At 35.2% G+C, this 23,355-nt stretch overlaps 1 protein-coding gene across 1 annotated transcript in view; it reads right to left on the bottom strand.

Annotated features, from left to right (window-relative positions):
- Positions 1–23,355, bottom strand: part of LOC106785963 — a 137,334-nt gene that overhangs the window by 7,428 nt on the left and 106,551 nt on the right. The window contains exons 8-12 of the mRNA XM_014746849.1: positions 10,566–10,694; positions 10,348–10,463; positions 9,854–10,103; positions 7,220–7,351; positions 1,554–1,672 (exon numbers count right to left, since the gene is read on the bottom strand). Of these exons, the coding sequence (XP_014602335.1) occupies positions 1,554–1,672; positions 7,220–7,351; positions 9,854–10,103; positions 10,348–10,463; positions 10,566–10,694 (746 nt within the window). The remainder of the gene's footprint in view (positions 1–1,553; positions 1,673–7,219; positions 7,352–9,853; positions 10,104–10,347; positions 10,464–10,565; positions 10,695–23,355) is intronic.

The raw sequence follows: 23,355 nt of genomic DNA, 5'->3' as shown, positions 1-23,355 counted from the left end.
TCTCTCTCTCGCTCGCTCGCTCGCTCGCGTGGATAGAAAAGTTAATAATAGCGATGGAAATACAGACAAGTAAATTATTGAAGATAATGGTAGATAATCTCATTTTTCATCGAAATCTTTTTGATGATAATAATAACGAAACATGCGTTAATCTCCCTTTAATTATTCTTCTTATTTTTCTCACTTTAACAAATATTTATATAATAAAACACACACGTATAACATTATATTTATATAATAAAACGATTAATTGAAATTGGATTTTTCGAATGAGGATTTAATTTAGCGATAACACGTATCGTTTCTAATTTAAGAATCTCTCAACGAAACGTGGGTTCATTCTATTTTCGAATCCGATCCAGCCTACAAAACTGGTCTTATTGATCCTCTAGAAATAGGAAGAGAGGCAAGAGAAGAGGAGAGGGAGAGGTATTTGGATGCATGTATCGCATGTAAACGTAATAACGTCGACAAGCGACGAGAACATTCGTCAATCAGCGTCAAATCGACGATCCTGGTGGTTTGTCGCCGGTGTGACTTCCATCTATTGTCATTCGCTTTGTTTTACTCTATCCATCCTACACGAACTATTTTTTTCCCTACGATTGCTTTTCCTTTTTCGCCTAAATTACAACGAAACTTTGTTCAATATTATTGAGATAGATAGAGAGATAGATAGATAGATAGAGAGAGAGAGAGAGAGAGAGAGAGAGAGAGAGAGAGAGAGAGAGAGTAACACAATTTGATAGCTAAAATCGGAAACGCTAACGTCGACTAAACTTACTATCTCGATAATCGGTTGAAACAAACAATGAAATTCGGTTAACGATTTCAAGGGGCTTGATTATCTCGAATTATGATTTTCAACAATACCAATGTCTTCTATTTATTCGAACAATTTCCTCTCTGTTTTAACGTATTTATTAAAATATTATCTCCCCCCGTGGTGTGTGTGGATTTTGAACAATCGATATGCAGTATTATTATATTATGTATTGAGAAATTTTCTCCCCCCAACATAAACGATTTAAATTCGTTACGATAGGCGAAATTCTGTACATTTAACACAACACATCGGGGTAAATGGCAAATCTAACGGAATAGAACCAACTAGTCAATTCTATCAGTTTATGGTGTTTAAACTTGATTATTTTCTTTCCATTCAAAAATGTAACAACTCTTATCGTTATTACGGATGATGAAGTTAAATATATTGTGTCAGTATGTACATACGTGGGTTATGCACATATGTTCATCTAAAAGCTATCGTATAAATGTTAAATAAAGCGATAAAGCGAATTTAACGATCGTCGAAATATGTTTGATAAATTATTTGCTCGAAAAATGAGAAACATTTATTTATTTGGCTCTTAAAGCGTTGTTTTATGGAAGAATGCGTAAATTTAATGAAGTATTTAATCAAAGTATTTAACTCGAACGTCTGATTAGATTCAAACTTACGGCATTCGTTGCTAAAGTGTTTAACTTGAGGAAACAAAGCTTGTCAATTAGTTTTTCTTCATGTTTAAAAATCGCGGCGTGATTTAACTTACCATTGTGAAAATAATAGGACACGTCCATGTATTCCTCGTCAGTGGTGGTGTTCGAAGCTCGTCTTAAAACCACCGTCATATCTCTACCGTTGGATGAATATCGTTTTGGCTCGACGTACCTACGAACGTGGAGAAAAGAAGTCTTTCAAACTTTAAGTATCGGTAATACCGTTGGACATTCGTGGATAGAACGTCCGATAATTCTTCAGAAATGGAAGAAGAAAAAAATGCAAGAGTAATAGGACAAGAAAAGTGAATTATACCTTATACCTTTTTCTTCCCTTTTATTTCACAGTCATGTTAATTTATTCACGAAAATGCGCATAATTGAAAATCCCTCTTCTTATCCTATCCTCTCTCTTGTGATATTCAACGTGGAAGCTCAGATTGATATTACCATTTATTATCAATATAACGAAACGAACAAAAATAAATGTACGATATTGTGTATGATGCATTATGAATTTGTAATAAATAAAACTTAGTAGAACACATATTATACCATGGATATATTCAATGGAATTTAATAACGAGTTTTCAAAATTTTACATTGAAAAGATATAGAATTTGAAAATGTTGAAATAAATGCAAATTGTTCGAGCGAATGTAGTTCGTACATACAAACCTGACTCCTTATTGAAAGTCTTTTAATAACATATAACATTAACGGGTAAATATACGATAGAATACGACCTAGTTTTCCTGTTCTATTGTGATAGAGAATAAAGGGAAATGTTGAAGGATAATGAAGACGACATTTGAGGAAGAGAGTTGGTATCTTATTATGAATAATGATTGGTTTGATTTGTTCTTAAAGACGAGGTTACATAGACGTATCGAAAAGGATCGTCATAGTGATGGTAGTTTCGCGAACGAACGACAGAACACGTACACACACATACACACACACACACACACACACACACACACACATATAGTCTCCCTCTACGTTCCTTTCGTTTACCAGATGCCCGTAGGAAGTTCGTTGTAAATTATGCAGCTTTGCCTTTATACCAAAGAGTATGGGAGTGGGCGCGCGCGCGCGTATGACGAAACACGCGAGTAGGAGAGAGGTCCGAAAGTTCGACCAAGTACTGTCACAAAGCACATTTTGTGCTCGATAAATTTTGCACATCGTTCAACTCTCCATTTTGCTTGGACGAAGTTGCAAATGGACGGTTTGGGTAGAAGGACCAAGCGCGATAACTTCACCCCTTACGCGAATCGTCTACTAGGATTTAGACGACCATGATAATTCAGTTTCTCTTCCTTTGCCTATTTCATTTGCTAATAGACTTTCTATCGGATCTATTCTATTCTTCTGTTTAATGAGTTTCTTCGTAAAAAGATTATAACATGTATGGCTGAATGTTCGTTTGTACTATCGACGTTGTGACAGGAAAATCTGTCAGAAAACACGTTCCTCGACGTCACACGTTTCAATTTATCCAAAATAGTATAATATAATATAATATTATATTATTACTTTAATAATATATTATATACAATATAAAATTTATTAACTTATGTCTACGTTGTCTTCTTAGATAATGTCTGTTAGTCTTTAAAAAAAGAACAAAATTCCTGTTTCAACGTGTATCATATTACGATTTGAAGCGGAGAATAGCATGAAAATATCGAGACATCGATTTAACAAGAATATTTGCGGCATCGTATCAAATTCAATCGTTGATCCTTTTGACAGGGCACCCTAACGATATATATTTCTACCTTTGAAGAGTGGAAAAACGTCGTAATGATATTTTGAGACGCGGCTTTTCGGACCGAAAGATCGGTCGACCCACTTGGCTAACGGCCAACTCTTCATCCTTGGATTTCATGTATGTCGACCTGGCATACATATCACTGTGTACTTTTCCCTTACAACCCAAACCTTGGGAAGGCCTGAAATTCAGATTTTTCCTAAGGCTCGACGACGACGACGACGACGACGTCTAACTCGAATAATGGTCGCAATTTTTGAGAAACGGTTACGCGGTCTACTTTTTCAAAAGGATTTATTTACCTCATGAAAAAAATGTGACAATTTATTTTTCACGACCGATTCATTATTAATCTAATAAATTTCATTTAATAATGATGTTACAATACCTTGGTTTGATAAGATCTTAATGTGTACAAACGTGATTGGTTGAACTACTTGGAACTTGAAGTAGTAATGACGGTAATGGTAAGGTCAGCCATTCTGTAAACGTGAAAGCATACATATGTACCTATATAGGTAAGTACATTCTACACGTTGTACCGAGATCTCTGAAGTAGGGAAAGGTATGTTTGCAGGAGTGGAACGATTCTCGACAGGCTACAGGTTTGCATCGTAAACATCGAGGACTGTGGTTTTCTTCGGACAAAATCGACAGCCCGTATTTTCTATGGTGGCGCTTGGGAATACCGATCGAACGTGTCTTGGGCTAGCAAATTTCTATGAGTTTATCGAACGTTCAAGAAACTTCTATGAATGGACGTACGACACAACGGGAAGGACTTAGAAACCCATTCGATTCCGATACGATTGTTGTTGATTTAGGAAAGAGTCCTTTCGCGAAATCGATCTCGGTCTTTGCTATTAATCGACCTTTTTATTTTCCGAATTGTTGACAAATTTTTAACGCCTGACGGAAAACGAATTTTATTATCATTAAATTGATATGGGAAATTCAATAGGAAGGATATTGATCCTTTAAAGGTATCTTGTTCGTTCCCTTTGAAAGTGGTCCGACCAAGAACAGATTGAAAGTCTGTTGAGGTTAACGTCGTTTTAAACGCATCATGAAAGCTTGTATCTGGCGGGAGAAAGATCCCGTGATCTCATCGCGGAATGGGAAACGTGCTTGCGGCCGGAGCGTGCGGGATGAAGCACGAGCTTTATTTTACATGAATTTTTACGAGATTAGCCGGCATAAAACATGTGGCAGTCCCATAAGCACGTACGTGCGTACTACAACGGTATGTGTCTCCTATTCGCCTACCACTCATAAATTGTACCAACCTGTCTGAAAACGTTAAGAAATGAAAATAGATTAAAAACTGCTTGTTACGTCGTTGGTCGATGGAAATACTCGCATCTGTGTCTGTGTCTCGGTGTGTGTGTGTGTGTGTTCCAAGAAACGAGTAGAACAACATAGTTTGGATAAAAATGATAACTAAGTAATTAAAAAAAGAATAAAACTGCAGACTGAATCATCGGAGCAAAGAAACGAAAACAATCTTTTGAACATTTTATATTCGAGAGAGAGAGAGAGAGAGAGAGAGAGAGAGAGAGAGAGAGAGAGAAAGAGAAGAATTCTCAGCTATCTTATAAATTGCCTTCTTTCTAACGTGTTTTCTGACGTGTAAACATTATTGCTTGACGAGATGAGTTTGCATTTTTAATCAGACTTATGTTTTCACGTTAAATATCATTCATTATTCATAGTTTATCTTTTCAATGGGGGCTCGGACGAAATTATAGTCGTATGACTTTATTATTAATTTTTACGTCTTTATAATCCGTCATATTTCTTTCATTTAAATATTTCATATTTTAAATGACTCATTTTCTATACACAGATTAAAATTTTTACGTATGCGTATGCAATCTAGATATAATACTTTGATAGAATACGTGCAGCACAGGTGTGGTGAATTTTGACATAGGTGTTACTTCGGTCGGAAAATCAGGACGTTCCTGAGTAGAAATATAAAGAGAAATGCACAGCTGGAAAATCGTTTGAGCCGTCATGTCGAAATCCCCTTGGCCTCTTTGACCGGTGGTTAGTTCCTATGTAATTCCTATGGGACGAAAATTATTCCTATGTACGTGCGCATTGTATAGAAACGTTAACGTTATTTTATCAAATTCATTAATTTATGAAATAACTATATTGATTTGTTAAAGTATAAAAGTAGCTACAATTCGGTATAAAAATTTGATCCGTAGATTAGATCTAATAGATAAGCACTACTAACGGAATACATTGGTTTTCAAAGTATAGGAAAAGATAAAAAGGAATAACTATGAGCATTGTTGTAGAAAGAAAAGCAGACTTTAAAGACGAATTAAATTTCAATCTCACACTTTAACTACTCTCCTTTAGCAAATGTATACAATATATAACCTCGTTGTTCCTTAAAATTATTAGTTGTAGCGTATAATGCAATTCTTTTTACTATATGCTTCTCTCCAGTATAGTTTCTACGTATAATTATTTTTCTTTTATATCTTGCTTTTTTTCGTTAGATTTTGATACATTCAATTTTTCAATGTTGACAAATTTTGCAAGAAAACATTATCACGTAACGCTCGTTTTTTCGTTAATTTATTATAAATCATCTCGTTAAAATAATTACAATAATCACTGAAATATATTTCAAATAAGAGAAAGCGAGAGAGAAAGAGAGAAAAAAGTATAAAAACATGGTATAAAAAAGAGCCGATTAATCGGCCAATTACGAAACTAATTATCGACTATTATTGCCGAAGATTTTATGCTCGTTAATTATAAACGATACGATCGTACATTAAAGTGTCATTTAATTGGTGGAATAATAAAATGTTATAGAGTTAGATATACGTAGGTTGTTGTTTTATCGGCAAAATGCAGGAAACAAATAATTTTCTCAACAGTATCGATATACTTACACCTCTCGAAGTCATACGTTTGTTTGAAATGAAAATAGAAGTAGGGAAAGAGAAAGAGCGCTTAAATTATTCCTCTCTTTCATCGGTGAATGCTTGAATTATTCCTTCCAATCGGTACAGTTCGCGGGATTCATATCGTTCGCTTCATTTCACTATAACATAACCGATATCGCACAATATTCCTTCGCGCGTACGAATGATTTGTCATATTTTACGGGCACGTCCAATTCCCATGTGATTTTCTTGTTTTATTTTAACATTCCATCGCGTAAATAAAATGACATACAAATTTCATGATTTTTTTATTGATATCGAAACTAAAGAAAAACTTACGTTTACTTATTGATTCGTGGAAACGTGCAAAGTTTTCGTAATCCAAGAGAACAACCATACCTTTCTCTTTTCTTATATATATTCTCTCCCTATTTGAATATATTCTCTAGCTAAATACAAGTACCCTGGAGTACAACGAGCCCTCCCCAGTCATCTTTCATGCTTTGACTTCCGGCAAGATGAGCACGAGGTATCTCATTCTTTAGTGGAAGTAGGAGTACGAATGACGGATATAGGTATGTGTGTTGGCGACTGTTTTACAATTTTTTTTCCCTTTTTTTTTTTATACATGCACCTACACCTACCTATCTAAGTATATGTAAGCAGAAAAAAGAACAGAGAGAGAGAGAGAGAGAGAGAGAGAAAAAGAGAAAAGAACGCACTCCGTCGATCTTGTCTCTATTTCAAGCGAAGGAATGCATTCGTTTGAACGAGATGAATGAAAGCACGAGACTATGAGATGAGACTAAAAAAGAAAAACTCTTCATCGTGAATCATATATCTATACGTTTTCTGAAAAAGAGTTTCTTTCCGTCATTGACTTTCCATTCATAGGTTTGCTGGGAAGGAAAAAAAGATCGTTTTCTGTAGGTAAGATCGATGACGGATAAGTAAGTAAGTGGGCAAATATTTTCTGTATACTTTTTTCCTTTTCCTTTTCTTTTTCTTATTTTTTGTTCTGTTTACTTACTCGTCTCGTGCAAACTCTCGTGGTAGCCTCTGTGCTGGACTGCAAATTCGAACGAGGGATTTCACAGTGTTTGCCGTACCACCTTCCGGTAAACCATCGAATATCTCGATCATCGACTGACAGGATTGGGCGCTGAAAATTCGGAATAATAATAATAATAATCCGGGTGTTGCTTATAAAGGATACAGGTAGAAAATAAATTGTCAAATATTTCCAATAATTTGTCGCAGTTGATATCATAAAACCCTTGTTCGTATATTATTTAGGAGAAAGCTGGTTTCCAAGGAATATCGTAAGATAGTCTAGTTAATAGGAAGACCCGTGTTAGCAACAACTAAAACTTCTAACAGAAACCAAGCACACCACGTCGATCGTTTACATTACTAAAATAACAAGATAACAGAATATATCGTTACTTAACAGTGATGAAATCTCGCGTCTTCTTCGATATTACCTCCTTCCTAATAATATTATAATCAGGTAGTTGAGAAAACGTGGAAATCAAAGATTGTTTCGAGATCGTACGAACGCATACAACCGGGTATAATCTTGACGCAACTCTGATATTATTTTGTTCGCACAAAAATAAGAAGAATACTTTTGAGAATGTAGAAATAGTTTTTTATGCTCGTATATAAATCTAATAGTAATAGTAACCGTAAAGCTTCTCTATAACGGCGAAGATCTTAGATGGAAGAGAGGAAGATAAAGATAAAAAGGAAGTAACGGCATTTCGATTTCCTAAACGAAACGAAGTAGTCGAAGTTAGGATTGTTGTAAATGGTAGACCAGAGATAGATAGATATATGTACATATATAAGAATATTCCCTATGCTATTCCGAGCTCGTACTTTTTCGGTTCACTCTCTAATGCATAGATTTATAATATTTTATTTTCAATTTATAACTGGTTTCAATAAAGCTATCTACTAGCTACCTTGTACATCGAATTATTCGGGTACTATCCTCCTCGTATTTTCCCTTCGTTTATTTGTCTTTTTGAATCAATGTAGGTATGCTTGAGGTCAAGGAAGATTGCCTTTTCAAATCCATTCTTATAACTTGTACTATCTCTGTCTCTCTCATATTTTTTTCTTTCTTTTTAAACGCAAATGTACCTCGAAGATGCAAATGTTAAGTACGTACTCGTTTTCCATGTTGTACTTATTGTACACGATAATTGAAAATCTCAAGTATATATGCATATAATACCACTGACAAGGTTTATATACAGGTACCCATACACATGCACGAAACGATTCCATGATATAATACTATTTCCGTATAATGAAATTCACATCGTCGTGTTTCGAGCAATGGAGCTAATTAAGTCTATTGTATAATCGTGCGAAAGATTTCAACGGCGTTCCCCGACATTTCTCAGTTGATTAATTAAATAGCGTTATTATATTTTCGAGTGTATATAAGTACGTACTTATATGTAGCATGTATATGTATGCAGCTACCTTGGAAATTCGTATTAATGTCAATTAGAAAATTCCGCGTAACCCGATTGTTGTATAATATAATAGATAATATCGAAATACGTTATATATATTTATTTCGAAAGTGGCGTAAGTCAATTTATATTCGAATTCGAGATATTGAAGGGTTTGCGTTGGATTAAATTGAAAAATATAGATAACACAGTTGACATAATAGAATAATGTTTTCCAATTTCTAATGGTGTCAAATTTATCATCCCAATTAGCATAATTAACATTATTTAAGAAATAACATGTTTGTGATGATAATGATTGGACTTGAGCCACTTTCAAAATAAACTGCTCATATTATATCATATAATATTTCGGAATAATATCGACTCTAAAAAGAAAATGTTCGGTGCGACGAACTTTAGTAAGAAACAAAAAATGTGCAGAAAATGGAAACGTAGTTTTGTTTTTGGGGGGGGGGGATGAACATTTGAAGTCGCATAAACGTCGATACGTTTCGTAGAAATTGTAAAAATGTATTTTGAATGGGACTCGCCGGTAAAGGAAAGAACTTTTCTTCGTGGTAAAAAGGAAAATGATTATTTTCGATTTCATAAAAATGCGCGAGTGGTAAGAGACGGGGGTTGGGATAATACGAGCAAAGTCGTATTTCCAAGAATTTGATTTTAAACGCGTGTTACAAGTCAGCTGAATAGACTTGGGATAATAGATACGGTAGCAACGACAACAGCGGTATGTAGTGAGAATAGTAATAACAGTGACATATATCTACTGAAATTATGTATACAGCGAGGTAGTTTCTCACGAGCAAACGAATATAATCGTCGGTAGAAGCGAGTCTGGTGAAGCTATTAAAATGCAGGCAAGTATAATAGTATGTCGATTTATAGGAGAGTACTTTGAATTCTACAAAATTTGAGACCCATCAATTCGAAACCAATGAAATAGAATTCATTGAATTGATTTCTTTTTCTTACACTCGGTACTTGTTTGAAGTAAAAGTTGTCAGGTGTTCGAGGATGCACCAATTTGCGTTGTAACATAAAATATTGATTATCGTTTGAACAAATTTGTAATAATTTGTTTCTCTCGAAATGAGAATGGTGTTCTTTATAAAAATAACTTTGAGAAAAATGTGAAAAAAGTATAAGAGATAAATAAAGGAGTAAAGGATTACCTGAGATTATAACTAGTCAAAGAGACGTGTCCGGTATGGTAAGTGCCTCCACGAAGGATGAGACGACAGGTCGTTGATTTGTGTTTGCCTCTGGTGTCGTGATGACCCGAACGAACTTTTTCGCCATTTACTTCGAGGTCACAACTATGTCCCGTCGACGATCCTTGATCCTTGCGATGCTCGTCAGTGTCTCGATTGTTGTAACGTGCGTTGTGACCGGTGTAAATTGTAACTTGTTTCACGATATCCGCTGAGGGAGACAAGTCAAATAAAACGTACGATTAGGAAAATAACCTATTGATAGCAATGCAAATATGCGTATATACACGCATACGAGAGTAAAAATATAAATAGATAATATAGTTCGATTTATTTATATTGTATACGTATCATACGTTACGTTCCACATCGGGTTATTGCATCGAGCTAGGAGGAAATAAATTCGATATTGGAAAAATGAGAAAAATTGCATACCGACTAAAGTGGGCACTTACAAGTTTTATTGGTCGATTCCGTAGTAATCGTGGTAGGTATTTCGGTCGTGATTTCGACGAAGTTTACCGTAGCTACGAAGCCGTTGTAATCGAAAGGAGACACCTCTGGACCAGCTCTGAAGTATGATACACGAATAATCATCATTCATTTGTTTTTCGAAGAATAATGATAAACTTCAAGAATAGGGATTATTAAGGTAATATAATTTGTTGTCTACCTAAATTCGACGAGAACCTCCTGGCCGTTATACATCAATGATGATTTCTCTTTACCGCATAGCATTTTTAAGAGCGGACTGGAGGTCGTTGGGCCCGAATAAACGGCGATGTAGTCGCTCGTGCAGTGACTGTAACACGAATGAGCGAAGAAATATTTCAGATGCTTTCTCTGAAAAGCTTTTCGAGCTGCCTTAAGAACCGTCTCATCTCCGGCAAACCTCTTTTCATCCTCATTCACGGTCTTACACCCCCTTAGGGGCCATACGAAGAAGAGACTATCGAAGCTTTGGTACTCGTGTACCGATTTATCAAGAGAAAGAAAGAGAGAGAGAGAGAGAGAGAGAGAGAGAGAGAGAGAGAGAGAGAGAGAGAGAGAGTTCACGAGGATCTAAGGGATTCACTCGCTGATCAAAGTTTTGCCATTAAACAAAATATCCAATATTATAGTCGGTTCATGGAGGCTCTACCAAATTACCAGCCTCGCGATAGTTTGATTTATTTTACGAGAAAACTTCGTCGTCAATTATACTCAAGGCTATTTCTATTTTCCATCGAGAATCACGGGTGTACGTTAACCGTACGATTCAAAATCGTTTCTTAGATTTATGCAAATCTTCTTCAAAGATGGGGATGTTTTTGTTATACCCAATATTACGTATCGAACCTATGCGATATACCATCGATATTGTTATTCTATCAATGAAACATTATCGAACTTTCTGCGTTGGTAAATATTATTACCGATTAATAAACTGGTATACGGCAATCTTGCGTGAAAATTCAAATAGCTGTATAATCTTTTCTCCGTCTAACCAAACTCTATTCGATTTTATCGTGTTTCCATTACGTGACCACGGTTAAACTACGAAACTTTCCATAGGTGTTGAATATTTTCTTTTACATGGACGAAATGATCTTCTAAAAAAAGATCGTATGCATATGGTATATAATCTCGAAAATTCTACGAACAAAAGGCGACACGAAAAAATCTATCAAATTGTTTAGAAAGATAGGAAAAAAAAGCTTAAAGTTATTTTCTTTTTAGTAGCAAGCTCGTGCTCACTTTTTAATTTAACTTATATTAGTATAAAGCATCGAACTTTCGTCATTTTCTAAGTATAAATTTTCTGAAGTAAGACTTGTTTCCAATTCGCAAATCGAAGTGCATGAAATATGAGATGAACGTAAGAAATTTACCTTCCCTTTTATATCCTATTCTTTTTACGAAACATTTTTAAAAGTCAGTATTACAGACAGATATTTTTCCTTTCTATATATATTTATAAAGAGAGAGAGAGAGAGAGAGAGAGAGAGAGAGAGAGAAGCATCATTCTCGAACTACCGGCTGTGACCGCGGAAATAGTTTCACGTCATTTTCTGCCCGACTGACTTTAACAACAGAAAATCGGATTTTCTGGCTCCATTTCCTAGGATTCCTTCTAGTACCTTCAGAGGAAAAGTGGAAAAATGAAAAGATAGTAGACTGCGAATGTGCGTATAATATAACTTTTTTAAATTTTTATTTTTTTTTTCAGCATGTACGCGCGTCGTTGCGCAAATATTCGTGTTGCACATGAAACAGCAGGCCATGGTGACTTTCTTTCTCTTTTTCTCATCTCTCTCTCTCCCTCTCTCTTTTTTTTCTGACGTTTAAAAGTTCAGCGAGTAGAAGAAACATGAATAATTCCTTTAAATAATGTTATATTAAATATCTTTTAATTGAAATCTTTTGTTAAAGGCATTATAAGAGGAGTACCGTGGTCGCGTGTCGAAGTATATTAGCTTTAATGTTTCCTTTGAGTTTTATCGCGTTCAACAGTACTGCCAGAAATGCAAGGGCAAATCGAGTAGCTTCGCTCCCATTCTCTATGTAAATTCTAAAGCAATTAGGTTTTGAACTCGACTCGTGAGAGACAAGAATGTCACTTTAAAGAGAAAAGGGAAAAAGAGAAAAAGAGAACGAGGAAAGGTTTTCGAATGATTCTATTACCTGAAAGGAAAGCTTGGTAGGTAGATGTGTCGAGGAATACAGAAGAAACAGGTCTTTGAATTTGACGACGGGCGTTACCTTCCTGGCACCTACCTGGCACCTTCTTTCGCGTACTTTTGTACGCATTTTTAAAGAGCGACGCACGTGGAAAAAAAAAAAAAGAAAAAGAAAAGAGCGAAAAGAGCTGGAAGTAAAAAAGAAGAAAACGTCGACTGTACGAGTTTCCTCGTTTAGCGAAAAAAAAGGGAAAAAAAGAAAAAGGAGAAAAGAGGACTTTACCCGAATCTGAGCAATTTCATCTTTTGCACTTGCGCGTATTCTTTGTTTTATTCACTCCTCGTGAGTGACCTTGTTTCTCGGCCGCAATTTCTTTGCTTAAGAACTTAATGTACTGAAAATCTAGAGCAGTTGGAATCGACCATACCCGGTAGACGGATGTGTAAGGTAATCCGTTTGAAATTACGTTGCGGGAAAGTTGGTTGCTGCACTAGTTCCAGGAAAAAACTACAAATGTTAAAGAGAGAGAGAGAGAGAGGAAGCAAGTAAAAAAAAGCAGCTCATCGTCCTTTTAAAGTCCTTTATTTTTCTTCCGTTAGCTGTTTAAACGAGCGTCCCGTAAAAGATTCCGAAGGGGGTTACTACTGAAAACGAAGAAAGTGTTTTATAGAATCAAGCTTGAAGTTTTCCTCTCTCGGAATTACCTTGTACGTTCTTCGCGAATTTTAATAAACCTTTATAAAAAAAGTTAAGCTTTTGAAAGACTATCTTCTTCTTTTTCTTCTTCTTCTTTTTCTTCTCTTTCTTTCAAGAAGGAAATATCGTGGAAAAATATATCGGATGGCGACCGAAAGGTTTTGTTAAAAGGTTCGATGGTATGTATAGACAACGATTACAATAATAATCCCGTAGATAATAATAACAATGGTGGACGCGCGATCTAGCACATTGGCGAGTGGCATGCTTATACTACGCGTAATCGGGTAGCAGCGCTAGCAGCAGTTATCGTATGTAACTGCGTGTTACTAATGCACAACTGTATGCATAGAGAGATATTAATGTACCGCTTGATCCTATTTACTGCGATTAATGTAGCATAGATGGTGCCGTTATCTGCTTGTTCTCTTGAACCGACGAAATTAGAAGGTGCATTTACAATATCTCGAGAAAACTCGAGAGACACATGTAAGAGTCGAGCGTCGTTTTCAGTGTCACTATTTCTCTCTCTCTCTCTTTCTCTAATATTGCTTTTAATACCGTTCATAATTTTACGAGCACTTTATGATGGATCTTCGAGGATTTTATCATGGGTCAACAGGCCATATTATTTTTCATTTCGTCAAACAACTTTGTTGAAAGACCATTAATTGTAAAATATTACTGTTTATACCCATCGATTTAAAGTAGTGTGCCGTTAGCTCGAGATAAATATATATATTCTTTAAATAACGTTTCCCTTTTTCCTCTTCTCGGAGATGATGTTACTCTTTCTCTCTCTCTCTCTCTCTCTCTCTCTCTCTCGATAACTACTTTGAGAAAAGCTTTACCAACGTAGAGATCGCGTAAAATATGTTCTCTTTCGTAGAAGCGATAATCCGTCGTCTCGATTCACCTATAAAACCTAGCCGTACTCGACTCCCTATACTTCCGTTACTTTATTGCTTTTATATTTTCAATTCATTGTCAGCAAGATCTCGCGAGGAATCTATTATTCTTGAAAAATCCGTTACGGAGAATCGATCCTATGTATATTACTCGAGCGATGAGTTGAAGGTGAACGTATAAGGCCACGAGATATGTATCTTTCTATTACCAAGATTAGCATGATTTTCCATCTTTCATCATTATTCAGAAAACACCTGTCCGCTTTTTCTTCCCTCCTACGGATATATAAGAAAAAAAATATACTAACAATAAGAGTAAACAGATTAAGTTGAAAAATGTCGTAGATTATGAACAAAAAAAAATAAAATTTTTGAATGCAACGAGAGAACATTTATCAGATTTCTTGATATTATTTATTAATTATTAAAATACTTATAAGAAGTTTTGAGTCATTTACGAAAAGTATAATACGTATTTGTTCGAAATTCTGTTTATACGTTTAAACTTTAATCCTGTTGTAGTTATGTAAATATTATACCAATATTCTAAGTCGTCATCCCCCATTCCGGTTCTCGTTTTAGCCAATGCGAAATGAAATAGAGCAGGAGTGGCTCTAGTTGAAGAAACTTGCCGCTGATTAGAAACGATCCTCCTCGTACTTAGGCTGTCCTCCAAGTTGAACCGCATTGTTATTCGGAACCGTTTTCTCGAAACGAGGTATTATCATTTACACGCCTCGTCGGATTGGTTAAAGGCAACCAACGTGGAGGGTGTCGAAGATAAAGAAAAAAACAAATGGAATAAAATGATACGGAAATTACAGCCTTTATTTCTTTTTCTCCAGTTCTTTTTTTGTTTTTTTTTTTTTCCTGGATACAATTTCATATTATACTTTGAAAGCAAATATAATAGTTAATATTGATTTTTGCCAACGTAATTACGCGAATAATGGAAACGAAATTAATGAAACGAATTAAAGCAGAAACTTTGTTTCCGACGAAAATATTGTCATTTTTATCTGTGTATAACGTGTTTGTTATATTTCGATTAGTCAGTAGGGAGATGCATGTTTTACAAAAGTTTTTAATAACGTTACAGAAAAAGAAAAGATGAAATAACGGAAAATGCATAATATGGAATTAAAGATAGCGTATGATGTTAACATAGTTAAACGAGTAATCACAATTCTATCGTACCGTTTTTCTCTACCAATTTTTCAAATTTGAAATAACATAATTATTCGTTTTTGTATTCACTGCAAAGCGTGCTTTTTGATATCGCGTTTAATTCTATTGCCGGGGTTGTATTATTTACCGTTTCGTGCTTATTAATTAAGGCTGATAAACCGAAAAAAAGAAAAAAAAGAGAAAAGAAAAGGAAAAATATTAAAAAGGAGGTTTTAAAATCAAATTCGGTTTGTTTCCACTATCAGTCGTGATATTAAACGAAGCTCTATGATAAACGGAAAAATAACGTGGATCATATTTTTAACGTTTCTTTTGTCTAATTAATTAACTTATAAAACACTTGCGAATTTCATAATCTCAAACGAACAAGCTTATAATTATTTCCTCTTTCCTTCGTATTATTCTTTGTTTCCTTTATCTGAAATTATTTAATAATAAATAATGCACTTTTTTGCGATTGAAAGGTATTCATGCAATTTTTGTTGTATCAATTCAATGTCTAAACAATTTCGATAAAGAAAGAAAGAGAGAAAGGGAGGAATGACAGAGAGGGAGAGAGAAATAGCAAAAGGTAACAGCAAAAAGAGTAATGATATTCTCTTTAGGAAGTTTCAGTGTTAGATTATTTTAGTAGAGACACGATTAACCAGGTAGAAATCGTACCACGTAATAGTATTACTTTTGAGATCATTAGGTGTGCTTTCCGAGATGAACTTTCCGGTGCTGGTAAGAACAGGAAGTTGAAACGTTGAGCAAAGGAGCTGCCGTGCAGTTTGAAGTATGCCTTATCTTACAGCTTTACACACTGTTACGTTTATTAAAAGCATCCGTCGAGGAAAGCTATGAAGAGCAACTTTTCATAGTAGAGAAATTAAAATGAACTCGTCCTTCTCTTTTCTCTTTATCTTTTCAAATAATAACTCGCAAAACTTATTGTTAGTTTTGTCTAAAGTCTACCGACTTTAGATAATCCCTTATTTTTGGTACGATTGTACATTTTTATCTGTAAGATCAATCTTATTCAAATTTTACTCAATTATAAAAGTAAGAATTACACAAAATGTATATTTACATAGGATTCGTGAAAAAATTGGGCCTTGGGCTGACTAGACCGGGACTCGAACCACGGAGCTTTCGCTTTCTGGGCGATTGCACTTTATCCATTGAGCTATCCAGGGCCCACCCCGTGCAATCTCTTCACGAATGCCTATTTAAGTATTTGCCATGGAGGCGCTATATATTGTATATATATATATTACAATATTAATTATATATATATACAAGATCTAATTGTAATATATAAAAAAAATCGAAGCGATACGCGCTGGAATACGATGAAAATGTCGATATCGAAAGTAGGATCAAACTCGTCCTGTACCTTATATCTAGACTTTAACGAACTTTATTATATCGGGCTTTCTTGCGATATCCGTTGGAAACTTTTAACTCGTTGGATCTCAAGGAAAACTTATTTTCCTATTCACGTGAGAAGAAGAAAAAGCGGAAGAGGAAGAGGAAGAGGAAGAGGAAGGGACAAGGAGATGTAGAAGTAGAAGATAGGAAGAAAAAGATGAAGAGAGAGAGAAAGAGAGAGAGAGAAAGAGAGAGAGAGTAGGAGAGAGAAATGGAGAAGACGGAAAAGACCCTTTTTCTCTGAAGCCCTTGTTTGACAGTTCTATCGTGAAACAAGCGACAGGACGCTTTGGGATGAGTCGCACGAACTTCGATCGTAATTTAAACGAAGTAAAATGTCCGTTCGCATCTGGACCAGTACGTTCACACGCTGATAATTAAATCGAACGATTCGATGATCGGATCAAAAACTCTAAACTCGGAACTCGAAACTCAGGCTATAATCTCGTTCGATTTTCAAATTTTATAATACGATTACGACCGAGATAGTTTCCTTTGGCAATAACGATTTCTGTTTCTTTTTTTTAAAACAGCTTTCCTTGGTTTATACATTTAATTTCGTTTGGATGATTATTTGTTTAAAAAAAATGTTAGCAATTATTAACGAACATTACTCGGTAAAAGGATAAAAGAGTTAAGATTTTGTGTACAAGGCCAGTGTATTAGGATGAATCAAAAAAGTTCGCGTGTTTATTGTGTTGAAACTTTACTTTAAAATTGCATAATGGATTGTGTTTTTGTAAAATTAACTTTGGAAATATTAATATAATAAAGAGAAAACGCGCCCATGAACTTTTGATTCATTCTAATATTTTATGCCAAGAATGAAACGGTAGCGCACACGCGCATATTACAATAATGATTTATTAAATATTTCAGATGTATTTTTGATTGAAATAGTTTCTGTTATATAAAAAAATTGTTCGTGTTCGCGATAAAGACGCATGGATAAGTTTTGGGAAGAAAGAAGGATAGGAAAGTGGTAATGGGGGTAAAGAAAATGAAAGAATGAAAGAAAGAAAGAAAGAAAGAGAGAGCTTTTAAAATCGAGAAGAAAAGCAAACTCTCATCTAGATTCTCGAGAAGATTTCAGTACAGAGGAACCCCCGTAGGAACCCCCAGGAACTTGCTAGTTCGGCCAGTTGTTCGAGGTTAAGCCAAGCGTCGTGTGCGACGAGAAATGCCGCGTTTAAAACTCGCCGGGAAAAATAATCGGCGTCGAGATAGCGCGCCGAGTTCTCGTCCTATAAACTTCTTCAAGCTCGAATTAAACTTCTCGAGAAAGTTCTCTCTTTCGAAAACCTCTCCTTAATTCTTCGAATAATCCTTTTTTGAAGATCGACTTACTCGTCTTATCTTTTTTATGTTCTTGTCATTTTACTTTTATCTCTCTTAACTAGATATACAATTATATTGCTAAACAATGTGATCGATTGATATTGCAACTAAATAAATATATTATCATTATTTATATATTTATTTTCTTTCTCGTAGGGGAAATAAATCACCAGTATGTGTGTGTGTGTGTGAAAGCGTTATAAACTTTTACTGTGTCTCCTTTACGTATTTTTACAACCTAAAAGGTAGCCCTTGATCGAGCTGTTTCCAAGTTTACGATCAGGTTCTTCTCGAACGACCTTCCATCTTTTTCTTCTCTTCTTCTTCTCTTTCTCTCTTTCTTTTTCTCTCTTTCTTCGCTATTATTTCGTTTTAATTCAATTTTTTAAACATTACAAAATAGAGTATACGTATTTTCTGTTTATTCCAGCATGTATTTTGCCTAGTATGATTTAGAAAATTCTAAATCTTATGGCATCCTGGAGGAATAAAATAAGGAAAGAGGGAAATGAAAGAGGAAAGGAGTGTATGGTACTCTCTTCGGAATAAAAGAAAGGAATAAATTCAACGTCTAGGTTTATACCATTGGATGTTCTATTTCACGCGACGGTCATCCAAAGAAGAAACGAACTGTTCTTTCGTTCACGGAACGACTTGGAGATAAAGGAGAAAGAAGTTTTATAAAGGGAAGAAAAGAGTGGAGAGAAGAAGATAAGTCGCGGAACAATTCGATATTTGTCTCTCTTTTTTACTTTTAGCGAAAAGTCAGTTTAGACTATAGAGGATACATCTAACAAGGATAGGAAATATCGAAAGAAGAATATCGACCGTTCGATGTCATTCCGCCTATCACAACGATCTTACTTTCTGTTCGTGATTTTCTCGAATTCTATTTCGAGAACGTGCCATCGAATAGAAAAGAAATATATATATATATATATCTACCAAAGATGGAGTAAGAAAATGAAAGAATGTCTATTTCGAATCGTAGCTACATCTATCGTTAGATCATCCACAATGCCTCGGCTTGGGAACGACGAAAAGAATTTTATATTATTTTCACATGGTAAAGAGAAAAATACGAGTAAATAGAAATATGAAAAAAAAAGATAAACATTTTATATTATATTATATATATATATATATGAGACAAATAATCTTAATTCCTATACTGTTGAGATTTTCAATGAAAGTAAAAAAGCTCTATCGGTTGCTCTGTAACAGAGATTTAAAAATTGATTTACTGACTAAATCATATATATGTAGTATTTACAGTCTTACCTGTAACAGAGAAACGACAATTAAAGTTTCTTTTCCCCCCAGTTACACTTTTATATACTCTTTTTTTAATTAAACTCCTTATCTTTATTATTGTACTAAAAATCACACACAGGTGCTTTCTGTTCTCTTTGTTCGTATCTATATGTTCCTCTCTATCCATCAATCCATGTTGCCAAGTTCACTACCAACCGCCATCACGGCAAATTCAATTTAAAGAAAAAAAGTACATTTTATATTATATATTGTAATATATATATATACCTATATGTTTTGTTTTACAATTTGTTGTATAGAAATGCAAATAAAAGGTAAGAATAGATACGTTATCCTAAAAGTTGTAGACTTTTCGCAGTAAAAGGAAGAAAATAGGAAAGTAAGATTGATTATTTGACAATAAACGACGTCGTTCGGAGGTCTTATTTGGAAAGAGCACATTAGGTGTGCTCGTTTTACCTCGCTCGATCCAAAGAAGGAAGAATTTGCGATGGATACTTGACCCTAGAGCAGCCACTAGAACGAAACCTCTGCAGAAATAGCACTTGTGATGCTTTCAAGGGGGCAATGGACACACTAGGACAATGAGAAAGGGAGATAGGAAAGGAAATAGAAGGAGGGAAAAAGACGTAAGGGATCGTAATGGATAACCCGACTCAAGCTTAGTTGCCATGAACAATCAGTAGTTTCTGTTTTAACGTTATTCAACCCGTCTCTCTTAATTCAATGAAATTTCTAACTAACGCGTTTCTATTGTCTTACCATTTTATTGTCTTAATGTCCGAGTTCTGATCACTGTATTATTTCTGAAATGGGATAGTAAGTGTTCTTCCTAATTCAAATAGATATATCGAGCGAAGCGACGCAAGCTGAATGTATTAGATTTACCGGGTGTTGATTGCAACGATACTACTCCTTGACAAGTATGACGTTCTATTCGTTTAGTCAATTCGAAATTTCGAACAATTATTTGTTCGCAACTTAAGTATTCAAGTATTGTATAACTTAAGCTTATCGATAGAACTCGAATGAAACGTGAATTTCAATTGTGTTCCAAATGATTTAGATTATCTTTGAAAAGTGAAAAGTTAGTGCCACGTTTATTATTATCATTTTCCGGCTCGTTTCAATTTGATTACGAAAACGTTTATTCATTTAATTAACACGTAGTTATCGTTGCGTATTTTCTTTGTAATTTAATTGGCAAACACGTCGAACGGTTTAACGATTAACGCATCTGTTTTCTGTTATCCGCGAGAGAGTTTCTTCAATCTTCGAACAAAGCTGGATCGAAACTACTATCTCGTATTATCTACGTCACTGATTGACGGTACACAAAGTTGCTCTATTAAATCTTGGCAGTTACCGTGTTCCCTATACGGTAAGGTTAATACTTCAACGCTTTCAACGAGATTACGACGTAGATCTTTTCACGCGTTGGTTAAATATTTACTTGCGCGATGTAATTTATATTTCATTATCGTCGCGTAACAAATGAAATCGACAACAACAACAAAAAATGGTTATTTTTGGGAAAACGATTATTATCTTCATTCCTCGTTATCCTCTAACGAGAAAACGTAACGCGTTGAAATAGTTTTCATCGGACATTCATTAGATCTACTAATTTACATTAACGATATACCTTCTAACGTGACAATTTAAATTGTAAGAGACATTCTAGCGTAAGTCCTTCATCATTCTAAACATATAGTCATTCTATTTCATTTCTGTAAGTAGATAGACAATCTGGTAATTATCACGAATATCAACGCATGCACGCTAATTGAAATCATCAAGCTATAATCTAGCTTTACACGTATTCACAGAAACAAGTTTCTCTGGGAGTATTAAATGCGCTTGATATTTGCCATACCGTTCCATATTAGTAGACTTCAAAGCGTTTGGTGCAACGATTAAGAGACTCTTTAAGCACAATGCAGCCCCAAATAGGAATCACAGTTTAATCGTGTCAGTCTCGAAATCGTCAAATATTCGGAAAGATTGATCACGATATCTACTAATTAAATTAATCCTCGGAGAAGTACTTAATTAAATTTGAACACAACTGTCTAACTATTCTACTGCTAATATAATAGCTCAGTACGATTAGTACAGATAGGTATAACTGATCCGGGTATAATGTTCTGGGTACCATTGGGATTAAGTTGGATTACGTTCCGACCCAACGTTATATCGCATTCCGCGGTTCTGGTTAATGTAAGTGGACGTAACGTCGATACGCGACGAGTACGTAAAATTACACGTTTGGACCATGACATTTATGCTTTTATAAGTTTTCTTTTATTAAAGGGGAAATAAAATAAAGGATGAGTCTCGTCTTATCTTATTATCCTGGCTAATAAAATATCTAATTCTCTTTTTTGGATCTTTTTGGAAAAGGGGCAAAGAGCCAGAGAGGAGAAGGAGGAGGAGGAGGAGGAGGAAGAGGAGGAGGAGGAGGTTGGGAATAGACTGCGAGACATTCTGAATGCGCTGCAAGGAATAGGACTTTTCCTCGGAGCTAGAACACGAGCGCGTAACTCAAGGAGAGAATTTATTAAGAGAGCCAACATACGGGTATAAGGTCTGGTTTTAACGAGTAAGTCCCATCTCCGCCTAAATGGAGATATATATCTTCCGTTGGGCGCACTTATCCGTTCTTGGCTGACACCAACACGTACGAATTAATGGCTTTCCTCGAACTCTCTCTCTCTCTCTCTCTCCCTCTCTCTTTCTCTCTCTTTCTCTTCTCATTGGCCTTGCAACGAGACGTCTATAAACCTTTCGCGACTAACACCACGTGGAAGAACACGTCGATTAAGACAACAAGATTTGATTTTACTTAACAAATTTGCCCCTTCCCTTCCACCCCCCTCCTTTACATATTTTTATTTTTTTTTTTATTTCGGAAATAATTAAAATACGCATTAATAAAAATAATTAGCTTTAGAAGAGATTTCGTAATCGAGATTTCCAATACGAATTTGATATTGTACGCTTTTGTATAGTATAATATGGTTGCTATAGACTTTAAAGGATAATTAGCTATGAGCGGTTGTTTTGACTTTTCATTGTTATACCCGTTCGATTTATTAGCGCGTATCGATATAATAATATTTCGTCATTGTCCTACCTTCCATTTTCGCATATGAATATTCGTTCGAATATGCATGTACCGTAATTTCGTATTGAATTGTTTAGTTAGAATTACATAGAAAATGGCATGGGATCAAACAATATGATGTTGGTCAATGAAATGTTTAAAAGGAAAATTATATAATACTTTAGAATTATCTATCTTTAGGAAAGAGATAATCCGGATCTCGTTATGCGATGAATCATTAAGATGGTCGACACAAATTGTCGTTTATACGGGGAGTACGAAAGGCAGATAAGTTCGTTAGAAAGAAGATAATTTTACGAAATGAAAATCTTTCTGGCAGACGGAAGGACGAGATAAATATGCTAAAGAGAATCTCGCGGGAGCAACAGAGAAAGAAAAAGAGAAAGAGAAAGAGAAAGAAAGTAGGAAGGAATTTCAAGGATTGCTCAGTTCCGGTGCGCTATTTTTACTTTTATTTTCTCTCCCGTTGGATCGCGTTCCAACGTTCCGCGAATATAGGATAAACGAGGACGGAAGATGGTAGAAAAAGGTTCCTCGAGCCCGGGACACGCCGGTAGTCTTTTCGGAATTCAGTTATCAGCCGCAATCTCCCAGATGCTGCCAGTTTGATATTTCGTGCCGTCCAGAGAGACCTAGGATTACGTTCTTTATCTCTCGTCGTTACTTAAGCTATTTCTTCTTCTTCTTCTTCCCTTTTTTCTTTTTTTTCTTTTTTTTTCTACCACTACTTCTTCGCTTCTTCGACATTGACTCCATTCAACGTACGGGGTCTTAATAAAACCGGACGATTTCTTGCTAGCATAGACAAAGTGTCCAATAGTTGTCCTTACCATTCCGTATGCGTTTTATCCTTTTTT

The sequence above is a fragment of the Polistes canadensis genome, unplaced genomic scaffold (genome assembly GCF_001313835.1).
Source record: "Polistes canadensis isolate GaletaPanama2010 unplaced genomic scaffold, ASM131383v1 scaffold_60, whole genome shotgun sequence".
Classification (NCBI taxonomy): Eukaryota; Metazoa; Arthropoda; class Insecta; order Hymenoptera; family Vespidae; genus Polistes; species Polistes canadensis.
Note: the sequence above shows the minus strand (reverse complement) of the source record. Positions and strands in the feature narration are given on the sequence as shown.